Source organism: Lytechinus variegatus, chromosome 2 (assembly GCF_018143015.1).
Source record: "Lytechinus variegatus isolate NC3 chromosome 2, Lvar_3.0, whole genome shotgun sequence".
NCBI lineage: Eukaryota > Metazoa > Echinodermata > Echinoidea > Temnopleuroida > Toxopneustidae > Lytechinus > Lytechinus variegatus.
In genome coordinates, this window is record NC_054741.1 from 66,094,391 (window position 1) to 66,121,741 (window position 27,351).

Genomic DNA, 27,351 nt, shown 5'->3' on the forward strand with positions numbered 1-27,351 from the left:
AAAATAATATGATTTTCTAACATTAAATGAATTATGTTTTACATCAAAAAATGTATTTTATTTTGAGAAAAAAGGCACAGGGAAAAGTGGACGTTTGATTCACCGATTGAAAATTGTGCAGATACTTGGCTTCTCTATGGACACACCGAAATGTATATACAGAATTAAAGAATTGTGTAATAGGGAAGTACTAATATTATTTATTCTTGTTGTTTATTCTAAAATAAAGTCACAATTAAAGTGACTGAGAAAAGAAAGTGGAAGGTGCATATAGATATCTCTATGGGATACTTTTTTTTGCACACCTGGTTACCAATAATGCATATACCATTTCCATTTACTTGAAGCAGGATAAAAGAGCATTGTAGGTTAAATACCTTGCTCACGGGCATATGTGCCGCGGTTGGGGATCGAACCCCGGACTTTCCATGTATAACCAGGCGCCTTAGACCACGACACCTCCACTGTTACAGTAGTATGACATAAGTCAGACATAAGTGGTCTACCGCCATTTCCTGTTCAACTCTTGGCGCCTATTATGACGTCGTATCACGTGTCAATTAATTATGCAAATTAGCGTCATTCCGACATTTACCTCGCCTGTAAACCCGTACAGATCATCATGTCGGCAGATTCTCGTAAGAAATTTCACTTACTTTATCCACACACCTTTTTCATTGCATGATAAATGAATTTTCTCGTTCATGCCGAATTTTATAAACCATCTTTTGTCACCCTGTGTATTTTTATTTGTCGTAATTTGGAAGGCGAAGTTCAATATTTTTCACCCGGGCCGGGCCGTGACTGATCCGTGATCGTGGCCGCGTGTTTCTTGGTTTGCGTTTGTGCATGTTAATTGACTTTATGTGCGCTTGCTTTCTACATGTAGGTAAGCGTGCATATAATAATGCCATGAGCCTGTGTTATGTGGTGAGTGCGGTGCTACACGCTGATGTGTGATGTGATGTTTGTGCATACCCTGAAATTCATTCCCAGAGCTACCAAGTCTCACGCATTATGCGTGAGACTCAAGCATTTTGGACTCTTGTTCATCCCCTCAAATCTCTGTCTCACGCAACTATCACAGCCTATCCCCATCTACATTGTTAGCGATGCCAAACCAGCCGCGCGTTCGCATCGGTATGCTCTGCCCCTGTGTAAAACATGGTCTCAGAAAACTCTTTTCCAGTCTTTAAATATTAATTCAGTAACACTCTGACCCACAAAAATCCGAAGATTATTAAATTAAAATAGGAAATTTTCACTTTACATTCTGATTTGAGGTTAGAATCGCCAGATATTTTGCACTTGAAATGTGTCTTGAAACCTGCCTGATCGTACGATGCGCGCGGCCATTTTGAATCTCAGAAGCCAAAAGTGGAAAGTACTGCTCATGTCATAATCATGTGACACACAAGATTTTGACTTCCACCAGTGTTTGTGGCAATTTGAATCGTTAGTTTAGTACTTTTGCTCTGAAATTATGTCTAAAAAATCCGATTTTTTTTGCATTTTGATATCATGATTTGTTGAGATTTTGTTGATATGGTGATTTGATGATGACATGAATGATTTGACCCCTTTATCGTACCCCTACACATAAAAAAACCAAAAAACTCCCAGCATCATGAGATTCTTTGAATTCTAAGCTTTGTAATGATACCAAACTTGTTACCAATTAGCAAACCGCGAATTACCGCCAGCGGGAAAGATAAGGGCTTGCACTGTCCCCAATCTGGAAAATTCAGGGTCAATACAGAGACTGTATAGTCTGTTGAGTAGGGTTGTTTGGTTTTTGGTGATTATGTAACAGATGGTGATGTACCTTTCTTGCCCTTTTAAACCCTGATTATGGTCCAAGGCCCCATTTTTTTTTTTTGCCTGATTTATTATGTCTAGATCTATGTTTACCCCTTCCATAATTTGCCCCAGGCCCCTGCGTGGCCTATATGTTTGCAACCCGCCCCTCACCCATAATTGCCATTATTACTCGTCCCAACCCTATTTCTTTTTTTTTTGGGGGGGGGCCTGTAACACGGACCCCAAACTTTATTGGCCCTTGCCCCCTGACCCCATTTTTTTGGGGGGAGGGCTACCCATTATCGGTACTTGTCCAACGTCACCGGCCCGGCGGCCCCTACCTATCCCGACCCATTTTTTTAGCTACCTTTAAGCCGTCAAATGTTACTGGCCCCCGCCCCTCCCCCCATCCCGGCCCCTGCCCCCCCCCCCCCACCAGCCCAATTTTTTTTTTAGCTTTCTTTAACTTGTCCAACCTTACCGGCCCCTGGCACCCCATCCCGGCCCCTTGCCCCGACCCAATTTTTTATTTTTTTATTTTTAGCTTTCTTTAATATGTCCGACCTTACCGGCCCCTGGCCCCCCTCCCTCATCACGGCCCGTGGCCCTGACCAATTTTTTTTTGTTTTTTTTTAGTTTTCTTGAACTTGTCCAACCTTACTGGTCCCTCGCCCCATCCCGGCCCAGGGCCCCTGACCCATTTTTTTTTTTTTTTTTTTTTTTTTTTTTTTTTTTTTTTTTTTTTTAGCTTTCTTTAACTTGTCCAATCTTACTGGCCCCTGGTCCCCCTCCCCCATCACGGCCCGTGGCCCCTGACCCAATTTTTTTTTTTTATTTATTTTTCTTTAACTTGTCCAACCTTACTGGTCCCTGGCCCCCCTCCCCCATCCCGGCCAGTGGCCCGACCTAATTTTTTTTTTTTAGCTTTCTTTAACTTGTCCAACCTTACTGGTCCCTGACCCCCATACCGGTCCATGGCCCCTGACCCAATTTTTTTTTTGGAGAGCTTTCTTTAACTTGTCCAACCTTACCGGCCCCTGGCCCCCTCCCCCCATTCCGGCCCGTGGCCCCCGACCCAATTTTTTTTTTTTTTAGCCTTCTCTACTTGTCCAACCTTACCAAATCACTTTGGAAGGCCAGAAAGGCGATCTTGTAATATTCTCGATGTTGAATATACTTGTTTTGGGGAAAAATAGTATAACAGAATACATCTTTTCACAAGTGAACATTCGATCATCTTTGAAATGCAGATGATACGTGTGTGGAATACTTTACCACTGACCAATTCATTGATCAGGGATCAGGCAAGTTTCATGCATAATGATAATAATCAGTATAATGGTATTTCATTTCAAGAATGTTAGAAGCATAAACTGAATTGTACAGAGCTTTTACATGTAAACAAAAGAAAATGTAAACTGCATTTTAGTACTTAATAAAAAATAATATCAAGTTGTATTATACAAATATACAGTATACAAAGCATGAAGAAGCATAAATTTGGTAATGAATGCAGCTGGACAAGTACTTCTGCACTTGAATTGTTCATTACATAATCGTCTCATTTGCATATTTACCACTTTTTGTACATGTAGAAGATAATATTCTATGAATTTGTTCTTTTGCAATTGAACATCATATCACTGATGATGATACTATTATCCAATTTATTTGTAATGAAATGCCATACACAAGAACAAACATCATTGTAACATATATTGTACTATATTGCATCATAATCTCATTTGCATATGCATATTTAAATACATGTATTCTGTTTGAATTTTAATATATTATAATAGTTTAATCAAGGAATAGGCCACTTGACATATTGTTGGTGGTTAATTTCCTCATACATGTAGTTTGAAAAGAAATATTTTTAACATACATGTTTACAATATGCGTATCATTGGCTTTGCATCATAACCTCATTTACATAAAGATATATGGTATTTTAAATTTGCATATTTAATTATATGAAACACTCTTTTTTTAATATTATATATTGGTTTAATCAAAGAATGGGCCAATTGACATATTTTGTTGGTTAATTATCTCAAAATCACTAGCATGGGTGAAACTACAAAGGCAAATACACATTCCGCATGAGCGGCAGACATTTTTAATGATATGCGTGCATATTTAATTAGATATTTGCCTAATTTGCATATATTAAGAAAAAACCGTAGTCTTATTGTGAAGAGCAGGTCACAAGCTTCAAAATGAATGGTCACAACATATGTATACAGTAGATATTTAAAAATGATGTGGCATCGCTAACATTGTACACAATGTCTGTGATCTCACTCAGATTCACAGAAAATCTCACGCATAGCTGGTCTTTGAACTTGGCATCTCTGCATTCCAACAAAGTAATTGTTTGATTTGATGGAAAAAAAATCCTGTGCTGTGCAGTTAGGTGGTGTGTACAATAAAGATTAAATTGGAAGTGACTGAGAGAGGGATATTTATCTGAAAATTAAAAAAGAATGGACTTAAAAAAAGAAAAAAATTGAATAAAAATAAAAAGTACCATATTGATAATTGAGAGTTCCAGCAATTTGTAAAATGTGCTAACTTTAAAGTAGATCAGGCATTCGGTCAAATTAGGGGTCAAGTTTTAATTTAATTTTGATGATTTGTTGGAGATTTGTTACAATAAGTTTTCTTGGTATTTGCAATACTTAGTATTTTTTATGGACGCCACTTGTTCACTGCAACCATCCTGCCTGGCTGTGGGGAATCTACAGGTAGGATGCCAATGTTGTAGCACACACTTTACAAAATTTTGTGACCAAAATTTCTAAACAGTTGCAATTTATTTTTCATTAGAAACTTGGGAATAATTTTTGTATTCACTAGAGCGCTCAAAAACTTCATTTTGGGTCATATTTTTATGTACGCCCTCTATTGGTGCAAAGTAATATTGTAAGAAAATTTTCATATTTTGGTCTCTATTTTTAAGAAAAAAATAATTTAAAGAATCAAATTTACTAAAGAGCCAAGTTGTATGATGAATAGATGTAATGGAAACTGTCAGTGTAAAAAAATCAAGCATTTGTCCCAAAGAAAAAGAGAAAATAAGCCAAACATTGCCACCCTTATTTTGCCACACATGGAGATATAACTGAGAACAAGGTTTAATATCATAACCTTGTTCATTGAATGGGTGATGGACACGTACATTGCTTAATTCAGAACCCAACCAGCGTTGATGTTTAGAACAAGTCCACCCCAACAAAAAATTGTTTGAAATTTTAAGAGAAAAATCCAACAAGCATAGCACTAAAAATTTCAATTGCCAATTTGTCTACTGTCCACTCACTATATGTTCTACCGTAAGCAACGGTGTATTAACCGCACCTTTTTCTCGGCGGGATAGAAGCAAAAGTCGGGGGTGCGGTTTATACATGGTGACTGGTCTGAGCCAGCCCGCCGTAACCCTTCCCGTACATGTACGATGTCTGCCAGTTCACAACACATCGAGTGGCCGGGCGTAGCCACCCAGGCAATGTCGTTTAGAGGGGTATGAGCCGCGGGTAATGAGCTGAGAAGCGAATATTCAATATTAATTAGATGTTGTCCATAACAAACGCACCCACCTTCATGACACTAATTTTTACTTTATTCTTGATTCAAAGTAGTGAAGTTCCCTGGCTAATTTAAAAGAGACGCCAAGGCCCAAGCATACTCGGTAATATTTTGTCACCGCTGAGCTGAGCGAGAGTTGAGTGAGCTTAGAGATTGCGTTGTAATGTGGTTATAGTGCGACTTAAGCTGGCGCTATTCAAAGTCCCGTTTCGCGCCAGCTTGTTTTTTTTTCCTTCCTGTTTGCTTTTCATAAGAAACCATGTAAACCACGCACGAGAGAGACGGCACGAAGCCGTAAAAAACAACTGGAAAAAATGTCAATTTCTTTGTTTCTTGAATTTTCCTGTAATGCCGTATCCAAAATTCATGCTAAGACATCAAATTTCTGAAAGTGATTGTGAGATTGTGATGCATGAAATGTGAATGTTTCTTCCTCCTACGCTGGGAAAGACACAGGTCATAATTTGATAAGATGTACTGGCATGACTGGTACTGTATCGTAGTTTGCAATGTAATGGCAGTGCTGTGTGTGTACGCTGTGACTGTGAGGTGAGTGAGTGTGTAAGTTGCCAATATTGTCGGGACCGTTCTCTCTTTCTAACATTTGTAGATGAATTGATCAAGAACAGCATATTTCCGCATACCGGTAATCTCTTTGGATACTTTGGAATCTTAAAACCTTAGATTTTGTTTCTTCGTACCTCAATATGCATGTAAATGTGAGAAGATTTTTTTTTTTTTTTAGTCCAAAGTTGGGGGTGCGGTTAATACACCGTTACTTACGGTACTTTCATTTAGTCGAGAACCTAATGCCAATCTATCCAACATTTCGTGTACCATTTGGTCCAATCTTCACTTGGTCTAATCACTATTTTGTCTCTTAACCAGTTGGTTTATATCCGTTTCATTTTCATTCATTTTGCACAATTTAACACTTAGTCCAAATAGACATATATGGACTAAATGGCTATTGGACCAACTTGTTTTTAGACAGAATGGCATTAGACCAAATGAAAGTATACCATGTGGTGAGTTTTTTACTTTGATTTTTGACACCAGTAGCGTGTCTTGTACATGTAGTTGTTTTCCCCATAGTCCTTTGCCAGGAAGTGTTACTCGGGGCTGACGAGAGGTGGTGGTATTGATGGGTTTGGGAAGGCCTTTTTGCTCTTTGAATTTGAAGGTTTCGGAGCTTTTTGAAGTGATAATTCTGTGAGATTGTTCTAACGGGTGATTGTATTGGGAAAGAGTAGTCCGCTAATTGTGTAGTTGATAATGATATGAATCGTGAGGGCATCTCAATCGTGTTTACTTCTCTGAGGCATATTTTTGTAGATCGAGGTGGACTTCTCCATGTATTATCTTAAAGATGGTACATGTACATGGTGAAAAATATACTCAAAATTAGCATTTTTATTGCTCCTTGAAATAAAAATTTATACATTATATTGTGACGCTAAAGTATTTTTTTGTTTTCTTTGCAGAATACGCTGGTTATGGCGCCACCCAACAGTCGTAAGTATCTGAGAGGAAATGATAAAGACATTTTTCTGATTTGTAGCATTTTTGGAGGGGGGGGGGGCTGGTATGGCATTATGCCAATTATGGAAATATGTGCAGTACAAGTACTTATTTTAACTCTAAAAAAAACTTCATAGTATGAATATTGACTATTAATTTTTTTTAAGTATTGCTTAGGTACATACTTTTAAAAAATGATTTGAATAATCCCGATGATGAGATGCCTCAACATATGCTGGAATTACCGTATGACTTCTGATTCCGCCATGGCTCCTGAGGGAAAAGTTATTCTTTTAAAATTCATTTTATGATCTTATCACTGCTGTGCAACTGGAAGTTAAGGTCTTTGAAATTCATTTTTCAGGTATGGGTATGGAGCCACTACTGGATATCAACAGCAAGCAGCTCAACCTGCAGCCACCAGTGGTTACCAACAACCAGGACAGTATGCAGCGGTAAGCAACCTTGAACAAAGCTTGGCCATTGATCTTGCAGTTAATTTTCATGTATTGAATTGTATAATTTATGGAAGCAATAAGAAAGTTGGCCCTTAAATTGCTGCTTATTTTTTGTGTGAATTAGACCCTGTATGGTTTTCACAATTTATTGAAACTTGTCCATGATAAACGACTGCTTAGCTAGGGCTCTGAGAAACGGTGGGTTCTTTGGTACAATGGTATTCATGCATTATCAGGGAAAAGTAGCAAGTTTAAAGCACTCATTGCTGAAACAAATGTGACTGAAGTTATTAAGTCCATTGTCTGTGGTTTAGGCATATGGTTAGATACCTGACCTACAAAGATTACTATTCTACAGAGACTGGAAACTGATGTTTAAACAAATTATTCTTTTGGGTGGAGGAGACTAGACTCCAAAGTCACTGAGAAGTACAAGTCTCTACATTCAGACCCTGCATTGTGCAGTATGCTAAACCATGTTTATCATTGGTTTCGTATGTAAACTATGAAGGACCAGAATGCTCGCACTTGAAATGCCACTACTATGTTGGTACTTTCTTGACTGGGTCAGACCATCCTGGTACCATCCATTACAAGTGGTAGTTAACCGAGAGATTTATCAGTTGTGAATTTTAGATATTTTCCATGCCCTTTTTCAAATCAAACTGGCTCGTCTCATTTTAAGAGGGGTCAAGTTTTGTCTTCCATTCTCCTTCCCTTTTCCTCCAAAATTAATGGTGCCATGCTATAGTACAGCTGGTTTGAGCTTATCAATTATTAACACCACCCCCTCTATTCTATTTGCAGCAAGGATATGGTCAAGCAGCAGCCCCTGCACCAGCAGCTGTAGCAGCAGCACCCCAGGCCTCCACTGGGTATGATTATTCTCAGCAACCACAAGCCCAAGGTCAACAAGCATACTCCTCCACCTCATACGCTACTCAGCCAGCGGCACAGCAGCAACAACAGTCATATTCTACTGGTACGTAATAAAGGAAAAAAAATGGAGATTCCTTTAAGCATTGTCTTTAAGTGAACAATGTTATTTTAATGTGAAATGTGAGACAATCCTGATGCTTAACCGATGAAAAGTGCCCCAATACTTTGGTATTTTGACAGTCGATATTTTGATATTGTGTCAGTTGTGCTATATTATCCACATAGATTTAGGATCAACTCAGCTTATTTGATATTTTGCAGATCAGGCTAAAAGCCTGCTCCAGATTAGTTAATCAATGACTGATCTGGCGTTCCCGCTGCAGAAATTAAATTCATGTACCGCTATCTTGTCATCTAGATACTTGTGGATGACATGACGAAGTACATGTACAAAATCTTTACACCAATTCAGTTTGATGCTTTTATGCATCTTTTGATGAAGTTTTGTTGTTCGATGGCAAGTACTTGGAAATTTCTAGCTTTTAATTAAATTTGACTACATGATTATGCAATTTAAAGGCATTGTGCATACAGCACTTGCTCCCCATTGCTGACCATCGGAATGGAGAGTGGATTCAGGATGTCTTTCCTGTCAACCTGTTCTCGTATGATGTTCCTATCTCAAGCCCTTTTCCTCATTACACCATAGGCATTAAGAACAATACATAATTTTTCTGCAGTCAGAAGAGGCGTATTAAGATACATGATTTGTGGATGTGGACACCATTCTTGTTCACTCGTCCTAAACTTACCTATCTTTTCTGTCTTAGGCTTCAGTCAACAGAGCACTGCCAGCACAGGATATGCCCAGCCCCAAGCAGCCCAGCCAGCCTACAGCCAGCCAGCCAGTGGCCAGTCAAGCTACAGCCAACCCCCAGCCCAGCCGCAGACCCAGGGCTACCAACAGCAGAGCCAGCCAGGAGGTGGTGGTTACAACCAAGGTCAGTCTGGTGGTGGTAGTGGTGGTGGTGGATATCAAAGTGGTGGTAGTGGTGGTGGACAGTATGGTCAAGATCAGTCACAAGGTGAGGATAATGGCAAAGCCCTTCCAGAGATGCCAACTCTTCCCCTTTTGAAATATTATGTTTTACCCAAACTTTATATTACAGGTTTCATCATAAATGACCACTTCCTCCTAGAAAATTATAAAATGGAAATGTTAAGGTATAATATCCTTGATTTGCATTAAAGATTTACAATATTTTGTTATGGAAATTTCATTTGTATAGCATGTTTGTGACATCGCTCTGTACAGAAGTGTGTTAAAAGTAATTACCCATGTCATTTTAAATCCTCAATCCTATTTCAGGAAGATGGATTTTTGGCATCTCTACTCTAAGGCCTCCATCATTCTCTCATTCGTGATTGTCATTATCATACAGCAACATATTGAAAGATGTGTCATACAGTCAAACTCGCTTATCGTTCAAAATTTTATCGGCTGAAATTGCTTGAGTGTTGCATATTATGAAAAGCTGCATGGCGAAATAAAAAAAAAGACCCCCCCCCCAAAAAAAAAAAGGGGGAAAAAGGAAGAAGAGTGGAGCAGGGTACCAAACATTGGCTAAATAGGGATTTTAGGAATAATACTTTTGACATAAACTGACATGAAGGTGATTCTGTAAGCTTGACTGTATTTAACACAAATGAGTATGAGGATATTGATGACATGCAGGGGATTCTAATCAGAGTTCTTCTTTGGTAGAGTAATTGTAGATGAAGAGACCTGAGTATCTTCCTTTTCTACTAATCTTTGCCCATTTGTGATTTCTGCAGTGTTTATTCTCTTCACATTTTTCCTTGACCTTTTACCAGTCAAATTGTTACATTTTTGGAGTGTCATTCTGATATCATTAAAATGTTTGGACCAGAAGTTTTTAGTTCATATGTTTGTGATTTCACTGGACCAAAACATTATTGTTATGCATTAAATTGAGCTATATTCAGAGATGCAAAAAAAAATTGTAGGATTTTGATATAAAAACTGTATGTATCTTATAGGTAAAATACACCCCCTCCCCCCAAAAGAAAAAGAAAATTGTCTACTGGATAATACTTAATTTTTTTTCTCAAAATTTTGAATGGGCTGGCATCCTCGCAAAATGGAATATATCATAATTAGATAGAACAGCTGAATAACTAATACCTTTTTCTGAAAAATACAACCCTTCTCAATGAAAATTATATTTCTCTCTTGCTTTCAGATTTCTTTTCTTCTAAGCATAATAGACTGTCCTTCAATCTCTAACACACAATTTCCCTTTGACTAACACCATACCACTTTGTACTGTAGCATCCACTTCAGATGCTGAAAACTTATCCAGTGCATCCCGGTTCGTCACAAGAGTAGAAAAGGAGCTCTAATATGACTTCATACGCCTCGCCTTAGCCACATTCTTCAATGAATCTGTACCCAGCAAAATTTCTGTGTTGATATTTAACAAATTACATTCATTCTTCTTTAATGCTCTAATTCCTTGTGATGGTTGATAGAAGCTGTAAGTCCCATACATGCTAGATATGTAATTGTTTATTATATCGATGTTCACGTTCTCAGGTGGTTATCAACAACAGAGTTCGGGAGGCAACAGCTGCTATAGCCAACCACAAGTCCAGCAGTCAGGTTTGTTACCACACGCCCTTCCGGTATAATCGAATCCATCACTGGATCATGTTTGACTCCTCAAACTATCTTAGCTCTAAAATGTTCATTTGTAGTAGCTGTAAGTTTGCATGCATGCAAAACGGGTAATATCCATGTTTATCCCTGTTCACACTTTCAGGTGGTTACCAACAGCAGCAGCAGCAGAACTCCGGAGGGTACAGCCAACCGCAAGGCCAGCAGTCAGGTTTGTTCACACATGCCCATCTTGCTACAATCCAGTGCTTCATTTGATCACATTTTGCTTTTCAGTAACTATGCTTTATACTACCAGGCATGTTCACATTTGCAGATTCCATTGGAGAACGGAGTATGCATCATGTGGCGATGATCATGTCAAAGGATACATTGAACATGCCATTGTTTATTGATGTTGTTATGGACGATTATACCTCGTTGAATATAACGTTTGTTTATGTGTTGCTATGTGTAAACAGGTGTTGAGTATTTTGATTATTTTGTGAAAGAGACAAATGAAAATAATGCAATCACTTAATCCAAAATCTTTGTTCCAAGAATTGTATGCAAATTGTATTGGAAATGATATTAAAGAATATTGGAAATGATAGTTAAAGATATTGGAAATGATAGTTAAAGAATTGTATTGGAAATGATATTAAATGCGCTTTTCTTAGAAAAATTAAAAATTAAACTTTTTTTGCTTGGAAAATTGGACATTCATTAGAATGAATGGATTTGATTTTCTTAATTCTAAATAGACTGGGCTATTTCGACGCCTAAGAAGACTGGGGGGGGGCTGATTCAGCCCCCCCCTTATGATCTCGGCCGTCGATCGCGCGATCGCGACGAAAATTGGCACACGCGTTACCCATGGCATTATCTACAAAACTATAACATCAAATTCTGCAAAAATCTCATGTTTGATTAATTATGCTAATTTATGCGTAAAATCATAAGTTTGCTGTAATTAATAAAATAATGCCCCTGAAATGCTAATTTTTGTTTCACATACTCTAGATAGGCATCTGATCAAATTTATTTAAAAAAATTTCAACATCACATTTACTTTCTTATGTATTCTATTGTTTTCTAAATTTCTTATGTATTTCTTTGTTTTTCGACTTTTTGTTTTTTATTGTTTTTTCAATGGAAATTGTCGGGGACTTTATTTGGACCATAAAAAAGATAAAATTAATTGATTTTAAGCAGTAAAAGGAAAAATAATGATACATTTATGAATTTTGGTTAAAAACACTATTTGCATTGGATTTGTACACAAATTCACGTTTTTGAGTAATTTTGGGTGTGCATGCACTTACGAAATGTTGCGTAATTTCCGAACCGCGTACCCGGGGGTCACAATTTTGGTCTCAAAAGTTGCGCGAGACTTGAAAGTAAAAAGTCAGTGAGCGACGCGGTCAAAAAATTTTGCGCGGCGGATTTATCGCGAAAAATGTCGAGGGGGGGGCTGATTCAGCCCCCCCCCCAGTCTTTTTAGGCTTAATTCAGTTTAAAAATAAAAATCTTTAGATTATTAGCCCCAGCCTTGATGATTAGACAATATATTTATGGGGAAAAAAATCTTGAAAGAAAATATTTTTATGCATAAAAACTGCATAAAAACGGAAAATAACTTAGTGTACATGAGTCATGTCTTTTGACAGGTCAATGTTATCATTTGAAATGGTATCTTGTTATGTTGCAGGTGGTGGTGGTGGTGGTGGATACCAACAAGGTGGTGGATATCAACAAGGCGGTGAGTTGCACAATCATTTTTGGTCATCCACATTGAGCCTGTGTCTCTTGACTTGACCTAATGTTTTCCAAAGCACACTGCTGCATTGTAGTCACATGACAAATATGTAGAAAGATTGTTAGATGGCCGTTAACCTTTCTTTTGAATGTCTTTTGGTATAATTTTAAGTTAAAGTACAAATATTGTGTGGAAAGACACCATAAAGTAAGATAATTTGATGCATGCTATTAGTATTATCATAAGACATAAATAAACTGGAGATAGAATCTGCAGGTATTGTGTTAACGAGTTTTATGTATGGACACGGTCATGTTTGTTGAATATTAAGGGGATGAATAAAGCTAAGAAAAGATCATTAGAATGGTTAAAATTACATGGTTGGTTTTCTCTGTATCTAGCCGTAGATTTACAAGTAGAGTAGATAGAGATTTACAAGTATTATAGATGAAAGTAGCCAAGTATTCAGCCTTGGTGAGAGCTTGTGGTTTGGTGTTTTTATAGGGTTCAACCAGCGACCTGGAGGGCCTGGGCCACAAGGTGGTGGTGGTGGTGGGGGCGGATACAGACCCCCTCCTCAGGGTAAGTCTACATCATCGGGTGCAATCTGTTACTGAAAGATGTGGTAATAAGGGTTAATAAAATGGACATATTCTGGATAAGAATGGTTCATAGTGTATTCTTCAAATAAACTGATGGTAAGTGTATGTTAAAAGCTACATGCATGCATTTCACATTTTCAAATTACATGTCCTCTTAATGTCATAAAATTGGATTGCAATGATAACTTTGGCAACAGTAATGAAGAGATTTTAAGAATTATTTCTAACATAATTTGGTAGTCACTTCAACGAAGACCCGCAGTGCTTTTCAAACTCATGGCACATGGGACATTATTCCTGGATAGCCACATTATATGATGTAGGTTGGGTTTTGCATAAGTAAATGTTTGACTCTGTGAATTTTGATTTCTAGGTGGGCCGAGTGGTGGCGGAGGTGGATATAACCGAGGTCGGGATGATGGCGGCCGTGGAGGCGGTTACGGAGGACGTGGCGGTCGCGATGGTGGATTTGGGTGAGTAACTATCCGTGTAGGATTTTGGAAGTTTGCATGTGTTGTAATGGTCCTGGGCCCCGTTGCATAAAAGTTACCATTATGGTAACTTTGCCATCCAATGGTAACTACCATGGAATCCTAGCTTTTGATTGGCTGTTGATCAGCGTTACCATGGTAGTTGACATCGGATGGCAAAGTTAGCATAATTGTAACTTTTATGCAAAGGGCTCCTGGAAAGGTACAGTGGCTCAGGATTGTATCTTGGAAGACTTACAAAACAAAATAGAGAATAGGTGCATCTTCCAAATACCAGGATGCCCCTTTTCAGGTTTAAGTATTTTCTACTACATAGTTATGTCTGCATGTGAAAAAGGGCTAATTCTGTAATTTACAGTCCCTCATCAGTTACAGTGTAATTAAGGTGTTTTTATTTCAGTTTATTTCTTTGTGGGTTTCATATGTTTTTTATTGAGTCATGACACGAAATCATAAATAAATATCTTGAATGAAAAAAACAATAATGCACAAAAAAGAAGGGGAAATATTATCAATCAAAGAACTAGTGTTACACTAGAAAATAAGACTGATACATTGATTCATGTGTGTGCATACACGAAATCATAAATATCTTGAATGAAAAAAACAATAATGCACAAAAAAGAAGGGGAAATATTATCAAAGAACTAGTGTTACACTAGCAAATAAGACTGATACATTGATTCATGTGTGTGCGTGGTTTAATCTAGAACAGTTCTAGGAATAATTCGGGTGTAAATACAAATTGAATGAGACAGACCTGTCCTGTTCCTATTTCCGTTGGTACAGGGTCAGTGTTCATACATGTCTTCTGTTACAAGTAATATGTATCATAGTCAACACCTTGTTTTGATTGGTTTGTCTAACAACATTACAATGGTTTCTCGTTTCAGGTTTCACCATAGTTTGAAAATGTAGTGTCAAGTATATGTTAAACATCATAAGGAGCTAATCTAAATTTTTTTTTTTACTTCTATTAATGTAAAGAACCAGCCAAGTTTCAGACTAATGAAAAGGGTGTTTTGCAAGAATTAAAAGAAAATGGCATGTTACTTTTCAAACGTGCTGTACAGTTACAGTATAAGACGTTTGAAATCCTTGGTGTACAAGTAAGAACATGGTTATACCATGAGTGTTATCGAAAAGGTTATGCATAGAACTCCATTGGAAATGGGTCAGTAGTAAATGTCGAGTTTCGGATTCTGTTTTCATCTTTGGATCAGTTATTACCATTTCATTTGTCATTCTATCTATATGAATGTATTTCTCTTAGGAGGTGCAAAAGTTCTGACTCCTGACTATCAATTTTTTTTACTTTGTGGATTACAACAGTATCTCAGGGATTCTCAGAAGATGCGCGAGAACGTAATAATTCAGTGAGTGATGCGGTAAAAACAATTGTGCGGTGAATGGTCCCCTGTTTCGCTGCCCCCCTTCCCTTCCTGGGAGAGTAAGGGTTAATATTCTGCCTTGATTTGGTGGCAGGTGTATAAGAGTGCATAGATAGTGAGTTAGACATCCATTTATGGTGTATTCAAATGATCGGAATGTAGGAAAAGTGTGACTTTCACTTTTATAGTGTCCAGTGATTTTGACACTACTTCATATTTTGCAGATCTACAACTGTAACTATCTGTTTGGACTCGTGAAGTGCTAGTTTTCATATTGAATTTCACACAATGTAGTTGCTAGTTACCCAGCTACGGGTGTTCATCACACGGAGTGGAATCTAGTTTCATGAACATTAGACAAATGTGCACATATAATGTGGTATTGCATGCATCACCTCATGCAGGAAAGTTATATTTGCACAGGTGTGATGTTATCTGACACAGAGCAAGGGTTTTATGGCAATTAGACACCTGAGTTAGATCTACTTGAAAATCTTATGCAAGTGATAATATATCTTTCTTGAATGTACTGTGCACAAGGGTTTTTCCCCCCTTTTTTCAAAATTCGGATTCCTTTTGAGGTGGATGTTGACCTATTTTGGTATGAATTTTCTATTGTATACTGACCCATTGACCTTGAACTGGAGCTTTTTTAGGATTAGAGAGAGACAAAGACACAAGTTTTGTCAAAGGGTTTATTTTTTTAGATTTATTGAACTGGCTGGTTCTAGTAATTAAATTATGGTTGTACATGTATGTCTCAAATGTACATTTTTAATACAGTATTTTTTTTTGCAACCTGAACGTATATACACACGTACTTAGTGAAATATTTTTTTCTTTATATAGTATGTTAACATCAACATATACACATGGGTTTCACATTGTTAATTTCGAATGTTGAAAATGAGTGTAATGTATTTTTTCTCACAGTAACAGTTCCTCTTCCATTTCAATTATTATGATTAAAATTATGTATGCAGAATAATTTCTCATCAACATGGGGGTAAAGTTATTTGGGGCTAAAGCTTCTATACATTTATTGATTTAAAGGTTTTTCAAAAAGAATAACTTTAAGTTGGTGCATATCAGCACCAAACTTACTAGCACCCATCAGTTCCTGTTGGGTATAAAGTAAAATATGATCAAATGACAGCCATTTAGAACATTTGACATGTAAAGAACATGAAAATGGTATTAATTTTTTTTCAAATTTTTAAGTCGTATTAGGGCTGAGTCAAAGTGGGCAGTCCATCTGTGACCGAAAGATGATGCCTGTCTATGATGCAATTTCTTCCAGACTGGTGGACCAAAGAAAAAAAAGATAAAGAAGTTCAGTGTCATCAAGGAAGATAATATCAACCACTCTAAATATAAACTTTCTGATGATCCTATTTTTAAAACTTTACGTCAACCAATTAGAGATGTAGAAAAGTAGAACCAAGCAGGATTTCTCAATTTTCTTGGTTGAATTTATCGACCGTAATGTTATTATCCCAGTGGATGGCTACTGCCATTTATTCTGTTGCAAATTTTAAACATCTGTACTTGGTTGATTGAAAAAAGGTTTGAAATATAGCATCATGTGAAAGTTTTTATCTAAAAAAACAACCCTGTAATGACTCAGCCCTGGTTCAAATGATTAAAAAAAAAATATGTGTGTGTATTAGAAGCACATCTGTAGAATAATCAGTTAAGTTAAAGGTGCACTATCCCAGGCAATGTTGGATGTTTTTGTACTCGCCGCCCGCCATCTTCATTATGAAGATCATCAACGTAGTTTGCATGCAGCTGTCAATCATCAGCCTGTCGCGCAGCACGTGCACACATCCACAGTATACATACCCTACGCTGCTTTTGGCTACATCGGCATTAGCCGTATCATCTGCTGACTTCACTTCACACAGCAGGAGGCGGAGCCAACCTGCCATGATCTTCAAACAGCCACCAAAGCATACGCGAACTGAAAATTGTCAAATCTTGGGTGTTCAGAACATGGCATCTGTGTATCCATCGTATAACATGCAGCTGGCGCTGTCCGCAGCCTATACGTATGTCTAACAGTGCCCTCTGAATCCAGGGATCGTGCAACTTTAACAGTACCACATAAATTTACTTGTGTTCAGGTGATATCAGTAGATTATATATCAAACAAAAGGATATTTTTTCAGTGAAAATGTGTATTTTTATGCCACTTTGACATTTATTATTTTAAAAAGTAGGTAATTCTTTCCATTAGATCAAATTATTAAAATCACCCAGCAAGGTTTACATGCGTAATGTAGAAAAAGTTTTTTTTCTGAGTATAGTCCAAAGGCTCAAGTACAAAATATGTTAGAGTAAACATGTATAACAAGTAAACCACACCTTACAATTACGTTGCTTTTTGTGTCTTGCTAGCTATTGGATAGCTCCTTTCAAAGACAAACTTATCTTTGTCTCTGTGATAGGAATCTTTATTTTCTTCAAAATATCCAGTATCAAACATTTGCTATTACCTTATTTGTTGATAAGGATCAAACATAGTAGCTATGCCTCAGACCAGCTTTGAATTGAAACCCTTTAAATTTTGATCAACTTGTGAAGAGAGGTTTATTTTTGTAGATCCTGTATATCCTATGAAAGAAGAGATGGTACCTTGTCAGGAAGTTGTACTTGCAATGACGATCAAACTCATATTTTGGACAGAAAAAGAAAAGAATAAAATGGGTTGCTAAATTTGCAAGGTATATTTTCAGAATAAGCCTCTCTGGATCCATAATCTTGTACTGGATCCGTAATCTTGTAAATTGTATATGAACATTGCCTGATTAATCCTGAACAGCTGATCTTGGTTTCTCACTACCGGGTACTGTCAAGAAGACATTGAAGCTGATTCAGGCTGTAGTGAAGAATGTAAAGATGCTTAACGTGAGACCGGGGAGCTTTACCTCAATGGGGTATAGAATGCTCCCTTTCTCCTAAGCTCTTGCTCGCTCTAAATCAACTTCCCCTTTATTTATACAACCAGTGATCGCGGTGGCGGCAGGGGTGGATTCAATAAGTATGGTGGTAAGTCTAGGTCACCCGCCTCAGGTGTGTCATCAATGTGTTCTACATTCATATTTTAATTCTCCTTGAAAGATAACTTCAAAAAAGAATACCTTAATATGATAATCAGAAAGAGTCCTTCACTCAGATTTTCTGGTCAGATGGGTCAATCAGAATATTAAATGATGAATCAATTTTGATATTTTAATAGGGCTATTTTTTTTCAAATGGAGCTTCTGATTTTGGCAATATAAATCACATGTTTCACAGAATGTGGTATAGTACTGCAACATTATTAAGAGTTGATGTTTATTTTGCTTACAATATTTTTGGGTTCAATAATTTTCCTGATTCATTGGTTGAGAGCGATTAAAAAACCTGCCAAGTTAGCTACTTTTCCCCTGAATTCAATTAAGAGTAAGTTTGACTTCAAAGATTGATTTGGAGAAGAAGAAAAAAGAGCATCTAAGATTGGCAATTTTTCTAAGATTTGAATTTACATTGGGTAGGTAGGGATGGTTGATTGTGGGTATATGAAGTTTTATTTATGTGTTTTAGTGTTTTTGAAATTGTTATTTTTTACAGCATGTGGTAATCGACAAGGAGCAGAGATTTCTTCAAATGTTCACACTTTATTCATTGTTTGATTACAGGTGAAATAGAGTTCAAAGGTGAACAAGTTCTCATGCACAATAATAATGCAAAAACATACTTAAATGCGCAATGTCAGAAGTAAAATGAATTGTGTTATACGCTGCGTTACGTGTAGTAGTTGCCAACAATTGCAGTTATTGATTCAAATTAATTGGGATAAGTAGTACTTTGTGCATGACAGCCAATTGAGAATTGATAAAATAGTGCTGACGTTTTGGTGTTATTCTGGTGTATTTATTCAAGTAAATGCAGCATTTGTAGTAACAAGAGTGATATACACTTCGCCAGCATAAACAAGTATTTGAAATATAAAAGAATGAAGAAACTTCTGACAAACATTGTAATCACAACAATTAACAGTCATAAAAAGAGTTACACCTGTGATATGCAGTATCATATTTTGGGACAAACAGGATTTTTTTTTTGGTTCCCCACTGAATGTATGCATCTTAATGATAATCTTGTGTAGAAATGAGTTTGATGGGATCATGTACAATTTACTTGGTTTGTGAAACTTTGGGATTTTATAGTTTAGTTGATAATATATCAAGAGAACAAAGTTCGGTGTGTGTATTGATAATTATGCAAGGAAACAAAAATAAGATGCAGTTAATAGAAATTTGCCAAGAATTTTCTCTTCCAACAAGGACAGAGAGGGCTGAGAATAAAAACTGTTGATAAGAGCTGTGCGTATTGTGTCCATTGATGGAATTTGGTCAAAACGCCAGAGTACAGACAGTTTATATGAACTTTAGAAGAGCAAGTGGGCTATTGACTCTTCTGATATTCAATGAGAACAAGAAACATGAATTGGAAGACTATGAGCATATATCATGTAGGTTCTTAAATAGATCTTAATGAAAAATCATTTGATGGTTAAGTATTTCTTTTTCTTCATGGGGAGGGGGGGGGGGGGGAGATGGGAGTCATCGGGTAGAAGCATGTTACTGTGGACTTTTCTCTTATTTATACATGTTTGCCTCTCTAAGAAATGGGGTATGATAAACTTGAGTTTCTAAGACAGTATTGAGTAAATGGGATGGTAGTGTTTGAATTGAAAGAAAAATATACTTTGTTAGAAATACCAGCGCAGCAACAGCAGCAACTTGCCAGTTCCTAAGTACATGTGATCTGGTATGGATAGTTGTCAGTGGCCAAGGTTTTGCAAAGAATGATTTTATGGATCATTAATGGCCTATGTTTAGGCAAATAAAAAATGTGGATGGTCATTGGTTTCCAAACATCATGTAAAATATTTGACAGAGGTGCCGTTACGAATGCAAAGCATTTTGCTGGTATGGTATTCTGGTGTATGCAGGAAGAAAACATGCATTTGAAAATTAGGCATGCCAGGTAGTTGCAAGCGATTTTATCAGATCTGTTCACTCAACGTGGAGTGATTAATGAAGCATGCTCTTGTATATTTCCTGTATAATTCGAAAAAAAAAAGAATAAAAAAAAGGATTTAAAAGGTTAAAAAAAAAAGTTGCAACCAAAAAAGGTGAAAACAAAGACAAAAAAAAACTGACACACACAACTGCATTACTAACTCATTTATTTTGACTCCTTTCTTATAGGTACTGAATGTTGAACTCTGCAGCAACCATATATTGTAAAAAAGTTAATGTTACTGTGATATTAATCCATGGTTGAATTTTCTTTTCTTTTTGAAGGTGATGGTGGCGGAGGATTTGGCAGCAGAGACTCTGACAACGGATACAACAAAGGAGGAGGAGGTCAGTTTGAATTGTTGGATTTTAATATACTTGATCATATTTAAAAAAAAAAAAAAAGAGCAAACCATGTTTTTTGCTCCTTGAAATGTTTTCTCAAGAAAGTTTGGCTTACTTTGTTCTTTCTACATGTATGAATTATAAATTTGTTGTAGGTGTTTTAAAGGGGGATCCAGCCTTGGTTATAAAATGCTGTTGTTGGAAAGGAGAAAAATAATACAGAATGGTGAAAGTTTGAAAGAAATCAGACAAGAAATAATGTTATGGCTGCTTTAAAATTGAGATCCCTAAGACTTTGTAGATTTCAAATTGGCAACTGGGTAAGTAAATTGTGACAAGGGGCAAGGACAACTTTCCTAGAGGCAATGTACTTAATTATCAGTGATTTGTGGTTTTCTCCCAAGTACCCATTCCCTGGTGTGGCAGTAGTATATTGTTATATGTCCTAATGTAAGAAAAATATAATTTGAAGTAAAACTTTTTTTAGTCTATTTATTTGAGTAGTCCTTGCCTTACATCACTATGGCACTATATATATGCAGCCATTTTGAATTCTCCATGGGTGTAGTGATTACCAATACTTATACAACTCTTCAAAATTCATAACTTTCTGTTTGTCAGACATTGTATCAACTTGTTTGAATTTTCTTTTTCCTCTTTAAAAACAAGTTTTTATTTTGTGTAGTATTTTACCTTTAGGGTGGGAAGGGGAAGTTATGATACCTGCGTAGCCAATGTTGTTTTGAATTCAACATGTTTCATTCAACATTGTTGTTGGCTTCAGATGTAGATATAAAGTTGTCCTTATATATTCATATTTCATATCAGCTTTGTTATTCATAAAATTGTGTTCTTGTAGATCTTTAATTGTCAAAATATGATCTTTATTTTTCTTGGAGCAGAAATGGAAGTACAACACGACACTGTTTTCATCAGTGGGATGCAACCAAATGCTGTGGATGAAGGCAAGATCAAGGAACACTTTGGACAAATTGGTATCATCAAGGTAAATACACAGTAAAAACAATACACTGACGCTAAGCTGATTTACAGGGGAACATAAGGAGCTCTGGCACACAATAAATATATTGCCATTGGAGAATGTGCATTAAGGTACTAGAGAAATATTCTGTTTCCTGAAAGAAGTGGAAATAATCTTCACTTTTCATTTAGAAATATGTGGTCATTTAATCTTCATTAAAAAAGAGAGACTGTTCTGAAGCATACTGTCAACATTTGGTCTTTTGTCAGTCGGAGAGCAAAATAACCTTTTGTTAATTCTATTTTTGGGAAGCACTTTGGGTATGTTACTGAGGATATATATATTTGTGATGGTTCAAATTCTATTTCTTTGTCTCTAAACTTCGATAGCTTGACAAGAGAACCCAGAAGGATAGGATCTGGATCTACAGGAACAAGCAAACACATGAACCTACAGGAGAGGCCACAGTTACCTATGATGATCCCCATACTGCCACATCTGCTATTGAATGGTTCAATGGTGAGTGTACCGTGCTTGAAAGAACAGTGCCCGAGAGTGTGTTCAATGTTCTCCAAGTGTGGAACTGGAATACTGAGAAATCGTCTTCACACTACAATGATCAAATGCAACATGATTCTGTAATGCAGAGCTGCCAAGTAGCACTGATTTTCAGTATTTAGTACTGAAAAGTGAGAAGAATACTGATAGTTTCATGTAAAATACTGATTTTTAAAGTTTCAGGTGTATGTGTGGTCCTATGGGGGTTTTTTGTTGAAAATACCGATTTCCTCACAGAAATACTGATTTTCAGCTTCAATAATACTGAAATGTTCCTTTTCAGGTTGGCAGCTCTGGTAATGGACTTATATATTTTTTCATCTGTCAAGAACCAGATCTTGAAAAATTTATCACATATTTTCTCCCCCCCCCCCCCCCACAAGGGCACGTGAGAAAGAAGATGGAATACACCAATTTTTTTTGTTGATTCTTCACACCTCATGGGGTTTTGTTTTTCTCTCCATCTGATATAATTCCTCAATCATTCATATCTAATTTGAATGAAAGAAGATATCGGTTTTGATATTATCCTGGTTTTCGTCATTTTGGATGTATTTTTTTCCTGCAGGCAAGCCATTCGCAGGCGGTACTATCAAAGTAGAACTTGCACAGCGTCCAGCCAACCGAGGTGGCGGCCGTGGAGGTCGCGGCGGTGGAAGGGGCTTCGATAGGGGTGGACGAGGACGCGGTGGCATGGATAGGGGAGGCCGTGGTGGTGGCGGACGTGGAGGAGGAAGGGGAGGACCCGGCGGAGGTGGAGGCTCACACCGAGATGGGGATTGGGAATGCTCGTAAGTATAGGATGAAGGTATAAAAGCAAAGGGATGGCATCTGCAGATAGTTGTACTTAAATAGTCAACATTAAGTTATAGTTCTGTTTCAGTAACATTCTTTATTGATTCAATCCAAAGTGATAGGTTATGTTTAACAACATTTGATAAGTATGTAACGCGGCATTTAGTGCATTTATCGCTTACGATGCTGAAATGACGCTTTCAAATGTATATTCAATGCTTATTATCATTTATCATGCAGAAATGCGAGTTTCTACTGCCAATAGGAGATCAGGTCTGGTTGGTTTGAGAGTGTGAAATGAAACAAGTAGGGATTTCAAAATGATGAATAACTTCTAATTATCATCAGGATTCCTATTTTCAATATTTAGAGCAAGAAAATTTAGAGAAAGAAAGATTAACAAAACATTAAAATACATAAACTTGTCTCAGTCAGATGTTATACATCATAGATTGCGCACTTGGATACTATTCACTTTGTTGAAAGCTACAGGAGGGGGGGGGGGGCTGAGGCGGGGTACATACCTCATCCTCCTGGCTTGTAAGCACACAGTAAAAACTGCTGTGTTACAACTGACACCAATTGGTGTTAATAGAGGACCACACCCTGAGGTGTTAAGATTACACCCTAGAGATTAGGAACATAACACCAAAGAGTAAATGTAACAACAAAAGGTGTTGTAATAACACCTATATGTGTAACACTAACACCACCAATTTAACACGGGTGTAAAATAACTGGTGTGGTCCTCTATGTACACCGGTTAATACCACAGTTTTTGCTTTGCAGGGCAGGGTTGATGCCTATATCACCCCCCCCCCCCCTTCCTCCAAATTAATGAGGAAGAGAGGCAAAATGAGCATAAGAAATGCTTACACTCATTGTTATCAACATTCTTTTATTTACTTTGTTTATTTTTATGCGAATACAAAGGTAATAAATGTTAACAAGAAGTTATAAATTCACACAATACATGTTTAGCCCATTGATGGACATCAAGCAAGTAGAACTTGTAGCTGCAATACCATAGGAAGCGCACAAAATATATGAATGGAGCACTGCATTTTTGCATTAAAATGAGGGATGTCTAAAGAGACGTTTTCTTTTAACACGTTTAGTCAGATTAGATATTGAATGCAAGGTATCAATCCCACTCTTTCTCTTGAGACCAAACTCCTTGATTTTTTGTCATTTGACCCTCAGTACAGCGCACACGAGAGCAATTCATCCGCGCGCAAAGCATGCTGGACAGGCGTAAGTAAAGCTCACATGAGTTTATTGATTAAAATAATTCATTAAAAATAGATCAAATGTTTGTATGTCAAAAGAAAAACGAAAGAGATAATGCTACATTCATACTCTTTCATAATTAAGGCGTTTGGGGAGGCTAGACTGCATTTTTGTATTTATTTTAATTATTTTAACCCACAATGCAGTTCTGGTTTTCTGGCCATGAACTGGCCAAAATTATGGTTACTAGTAATCTTTTTTCAGGCCATTTAACTTTTGATTGAGCTGGGCAAGTACCTGATTAACATATCAAGTCTTAATGTACTGTTAATTGTGACTTATGTCAGTGAATTAAAGCAAAATCTATCGAGGGATTGATTTTTAATGATTTTTTGATGAGCTATGATATAAACATGTGAGTGAATGGGGGTCTGTAATACTCATGTGTATCCTTAAAAAAAGACAACTTAGCCAGCAACCAATAATCTTTGATATTTGTTTTCTATTGCAAACCTATTTTGTTATAAGTCTTGTTCTATGTTTAATGTTGTATTCTTCCTATAGGTGTGCATGAGGCATACAACAATTCAGAAAGACTGCTGTATTGTGCTAACGATCAGGAATATGTGTTTAATAATTGCTAGAAAACAAGGGCAAGAAGCTAAGCCCTTGATCATTGAGTTTTGTGTTTGATTACAATGTACACTCAAACATACAAATCAATTGTTAGAATCAGTCAATATGGTTTGCATTAAATGCCCTAGTTCCTCAATTAACGTATTCCATGAGTCCTGGTAGAATTTGCTTCCAGATTAAATATGTTTGTAGTGGTCCATTTTCCCATGCAGTTAGATGGTGTCATTAATTTCTCACCTTTCTATAATGCAGTGATTGTGGCAACAAAAACTTTGGATGGCGACAAAACTGTAACAGATGTTCAACTCCCAAGGAAGGAGGTGGTGGTGGTAAGTTCATGTGTCATGTCATTCAGCTCTCCTGACCGTTCTCACATTACATTAGTAACATGATATGTGATGTTCAGGATTTTTTTTTTCTTTTGAGATCAAATTTGGGCAACCAGGGGAGCGTTTCATCAATATTTTCATCCAACAAGTTGTTAGATCTGACATCTTTCCATGAATTTGATTGGCTGAAAGGCACTGTTCCTATGGTAACTGTCGGATAAAATGGGACTTGTCGGATAAAACGTCCGACAAGTCCTTTCATGAAATGCCCCCCTGATATGAAGTTCCAAAGTCACAGTGATTTTGTTCCTCCATGAAATACTGAAAACTGATAAAAATATGATTGATCCAAGCCAATTCGAATTGAATTTTAAGACAATTTTACATATATATGGTTATTTTTGCCTGTAACAAATATATGTTTATGTACATGAGAAAAAATGGTTCTGTCAAGATGTAAGTACTATGACAATATTAATTAGTATCTATCATTTGACTTCTTTATACAGGTGGCCAAGACATGGGTGGCGGCATGAGAGGAGGCCGTGGTGGTGGATTCCGTGGTCGCGGCGGTGACCGGGGAGGACCTGGTGATCGCGGTGGCCGTGGAGGCTTCGGTGGTGATCGTGGAGGTCGTGGAGGCTTTGGAGGAGGACGAGGAGGTGGATTCCGTGGTGGGCGTGGAGGACCAGGGGGTCCAGGCTTCAAGATGGGCGGTGATAGAATGGGCGACAGAAGAGATAGGAGGGATAGACCTTATTAAATTCATTCAGGTTTTACCCTGTGTATAGATGGACACTGCACAACTGACCGTTTTTAACGATTAAATGGATCGAAACCAACTTTTAATCTCATCTACTGGGAAGTGTTGAAAGCTTCTGTGGGCATCCAAACTTGTGATATTCGCTTTGTGCCAAGGCTGTAAATATTCTGAAATGTGTACCTTAATTCACTCAAAGTTCTCAAATTTATTGTCGTATGCAATTTATCGAAATAGAATCCGTCAGCACAGAAGTAATTGTAATCATGGTTCGATTCGATGTAAGTTTTTTAGGTGCACTTAAATACCAAACAAAGCCAATATCACTCTTGTTCAACTGTGGACCAGATACACAACTGCCAACTGTCCCAATTTATCAGGCACAGTCATACTTTTGGAGAACAACAGCAGTTTTTATTTAAAAAAAAGTCAGGTAGCTGTTGAGTAAAAATCTATAGTGTTGTATAGTAATTTCACAACTTTCACAAACTCTCCTCCCCCTCCCCCCCCCCCCCCATTCTTGACTGAAATTGGCAGGTGTGGGATATTCACCTTTTTTGAAGAGGTTAGTTGCTTATATTTGTGGGTTTGTAATAGAGAAAATATACTTTCCATCACTACATGATATGAAAATAGATTTCTCTTAATACCATGTGTGGGCATCAATCACTGTTGGAGTAAGATTGGTTATTTTCAGGAATGAATTACACAGATTTTAAGGGAACTTTTCTAAAAAAAAATTGCTGAATGTTTTTATTCCAGTAACTACAGTTGAGCTTTGTTTTCATGTATATTGTAACTGTTTTTTCCTTATTTTTAATATGTCATTGTTAATGTTCGTTGTAGAATAAAGTAAAAGTGGTTATATTCCTGAGAAAGATTGCCATTTTCTTCTTTGCTTGCAATTATCTAGCAATTTATCTGAGTTTTCAAAATTTGCTTACTTTTTTTTTCACAATCATAATTCTTCACATCTTTCATTTTGATGAGCTGATCTGGCATTGTAAGAAATGTCAAGACAAAGTGGTTCAACAAATCATTTGGATGGGATTTAAGGAAATTAGTTGGTGAAAAATATGCCCCAACCTAGTGACATTGAGTCGACACGTTTACAAAATTTCACATGGATTGTACTTTCGCAGACTAGATCTGATCCCATCAAATTGACCCTTCCCCCCCATAAGATTTGGCCTGAAATGCCCTGGGGCGGTATTCTGAACATTGTCTTTTTTCCATATTTTATCTTATCTCAGAGATATGACAAAATCTGTATTCTGGTGGATGTCATAACTTTTGTCACAAAAATTGTTATAAATTTTGTCTCTTCTCTTTAGCTCGCAGCAAAAATTTGCGGCTTTAAATGCGCTTAATCCTTTTATACAAGCAATAGATATGACAAAAGTTATGACAGGGGGGTAGCAGTCATAACTTTTGTCATATCTTTTGGTACCAAATATCCTGATACCCTGCCGACT

General features: G+C 37.0%; 1 protein-coding gene across 50 annotated transcripts; it reads left to right on the plus strand.

Moving 5' to 3' along the window:
• The first annotated feature begins 557 nt into the window (after window positions 1–557).
• Window positions 558–26,750, plus strand: LOC121408698 (RNA-binding protein cabeza-like). 50 transcript variants are annotated; one of them, XM_041600249.1, is made up of 18 exons: window positions 558–638; window positions 6,876–6,906; window positions 7,277–7,367; window positions 8,178–8,352; window positions 9,080–9,334; window positions 10,867–10,932; window positions 11,093–11,158; window positions 12,638–12,688; window positions 13,190–13,267; window positions 13,661–13,760; window positions 18,180–18,244; window positions 20,527–20,589; window positions 21,489–21,592; window positions 21,958–22,087; window positions 22,695–22,917; window positions 24,125–24,175; window positions 25,040–25,116; window positions 25,626–26,750. In XM_041600249.1, the coding sequence occupies exons 1-18, from the start codon at window positions 623–625 to the stop codon at window positions 25,877–25,879; spliced, it is 1,896 nt and encodes a 631-aa protein (XP_041456183.1). In that variant the 5' UTR covers window positions 558–622; the 3' UTR covers window positions 25,880–26,750. The 50 variants fall into 50 exon arrangements, with proteins under 50 accessions (XP_041456183.1, XP_041456186.1, XP_041456184.1 ...); XM_041600252.1 differs by having other exon boundaries at window positions 18,180–18,220; XM_041600250.1 differs by having other exon boundaries at window positions 12,641–12,688.
• Window positions 26,751–27,351: the final 601 nt, after the last annotated feature.